The following is a 2,075-nucleotide window of genomic DNA, read 5'->3' on the forward strand; positions in this document are numbered from 1 at the left end:
AGGACCAGACGCTCTAACACAAGAGATTGTCACTGCAGCATATAAAGCACAGACAGAAACATTCTTCTTTGTTTTCTCTACTCTACTTAACTACAGCTACCACCTACAGGAATAGAAGAAAGCAACAGGAATTATCCTAAAAAAGCCAAACAAGCCTAATTACACTGCACCTAAAGCCTATAGAGTAATTGCCTTGCTTAGCTGCCTAGGCAAGGTTGCAGAAAGAGTAGTAGCAAAACAACTTAGAACACTTGCAGAAACAACAGCTCTTCTCCACCCCTCACAACTAGGTGGAAGAGCACAAAAATCCGCAATAGACGCATCTATACTGCTGCTAAACCAGGTCCAAGAGCAAAGAAAACTAAAACGCACAACCTCTACAGTATTCCTAGACATTAAAGGCGCCTTTAACCACGTCGCTCTAAACCAACTACTTGCTATACTACAACAGCTACAGCTACCTTGCAATTTAATATTGATTGATTGATTGATTGATTGATTAGTTTAACGTCCTGTGTGAGTCTAAGACTATATAGGACGAGAGCAGTGAGGCTGCTCTAGTAATTTACAAGTTTTTTCTGTATAAGGGAATAGTATATATAGGTTTATAGACATATAGTAAGAGCCTCTGCTCTAGTTATAGACAAAGGAAATTAGTTGTCTGTTGTTTGCTGTAGATACCACTTTCGTGTGCCTACTTTAGTTTCTTGAATAAAAGCTAGAGTAGCTTGGATTCCCCTATTTGTGTCTAGGAGAAGAGGCATTGTTAGCCTTGTCTCCTGTAGGCTGCTCTTTATTTTCTTTCTTGCTTCTCTGTAGTTTCTACAGCTAAGCAGTAGGTGTTAAGGTGTTTGTGTATATCCACAGATGCATTTAGAGCTTTCTGTTTTTTGTCTATTGTATAGGTATGCTTTGTTGTATCCATGTCCAAGTTTAAGCTGGTAGTATGCGCTTGCAATTTCTCTTCTAGTGTTTTTTGGTATTGTTATCTTGCTTGTTGGCTTTAGCAAGAACCTTGCTGCGTAGGTGCTAGGATTCCTAAGCTTTGCTTTTATAGAGTAGGCTTGGAGTTTATGTTGCTAATCTTGTCTTGCAATAGCTTTAATCCTAATACCTGTTATTGCAAGGCTTGTAGTGTTAGATGCTAGTTGCTGTTTTGCAGCTTGTTTTGCTAAGGAGTCTGCTTTTTCGTTTCCTGTAATATCCAGGTGTCCTAGGGTCTAGTGTAGGCTAACTGTTGCGCCTTTGCTGTGAATTGCCTTTACTGCCTTTGTGCAGTGGATTTGCTAAGCTTGTCTAGGGTTATTAGAAGGGGTCTTTAGCCTTAGAATAGCTGCCTAGTTGTCTGCAAAGACTTAGATCTCTTGTGTTGCTGTAGCTATAGAAGCTGCAAACTTAAAGGCTCTTGTTATGCCTTCTAGCTCTCTATTGTATACAATCTGGCCTTTGCTAATATTATATTTAGTAGAGTAGATCTCCTTAGCCTGCTGTTTATAGTCTAGAGCAGTAACTCCTATTCCTATTCCTGTGCCTTTCTTAATAGAGGAGGCGTCTGTGTAGATAGCAAGTAGGTTGTCTCCTAGTCTCTATAGCATTTGCGTTTTGTGTTGCTCTGCTTCTTCTTCTTTAGAGAGTTTAGAGATCTCTGCTGTGTATAATATAGTCTTGTTCTAGGGGCAGAAATAGTAGTCCTGCAGTTTTTCTTCTTCTGTGCTTAGAGTAGCGTTTTGTATTAATTGTATAATTCGCATAAGCTAAGTAGGTAGGCCTGTTCTTAGCCTTAGGAGAGCAGCTTCTTCCTCTTGTTCTGTGCTAGACTCTAAGTCTTCTCTTTGTAACTGTAGAGTAGCTTTTAGAGTCTTAATTACAATGTAAACAGGGTGGTCTTTAGGTAGCTTTCTAGCTCTAAAGGCGTACTTTCTTAGAGCAGTATTTAGTCTTATAGCAGGGGGAGGAAGTGCTGCCTCTGTCTCCTGTGGTGCTATAGGAGAGGTCCTAAAGGTTCCTAGGATTTTTCTTAGGGCAAGATTCTGCAGTCCTTGGAGTTGCTTTGTTATTCCTGCTTGTTGTTTCCA

The 2,075-nt window shown here is 40.0% G+C and overlaps 1 protein-coding gene across 1 annotated transcript; it reads right to left on the bottom strand.

Moving 5' to 3' along the window:
- Positions 1-1,218: 1,218 nt before the first annotated feature.
- On the bottom strand, positions 1,219-1,768 carry M421DRAFT_426941 (uncharacterized protein; the record flags this gene model as incomplete). Its single annotated transcript, XM_033594544.1, has 1 exon — positions 1,219-1,768. A coding segment is annotated over one exon (231 nt), but the record flags the coding sequence as incomplete, so codon positions are not given.
- Positions 1,769-2,075: the final 307 nt, after the last annotated feature.

This window comes from Didymella exigua (assembly GCF_010094145.1).
Source record: "Didymella exigua CBS 183.55 unplaced genomic scaffold M421scaffold_72, whole genome shotgun sequence".
NCBI classification, from domain to species: Eukaryota; Fungi; Ascomycota; class Dothideomycetes; order Pleosporales; family Didymellaceae; genus Didymella; species Didymella exigua.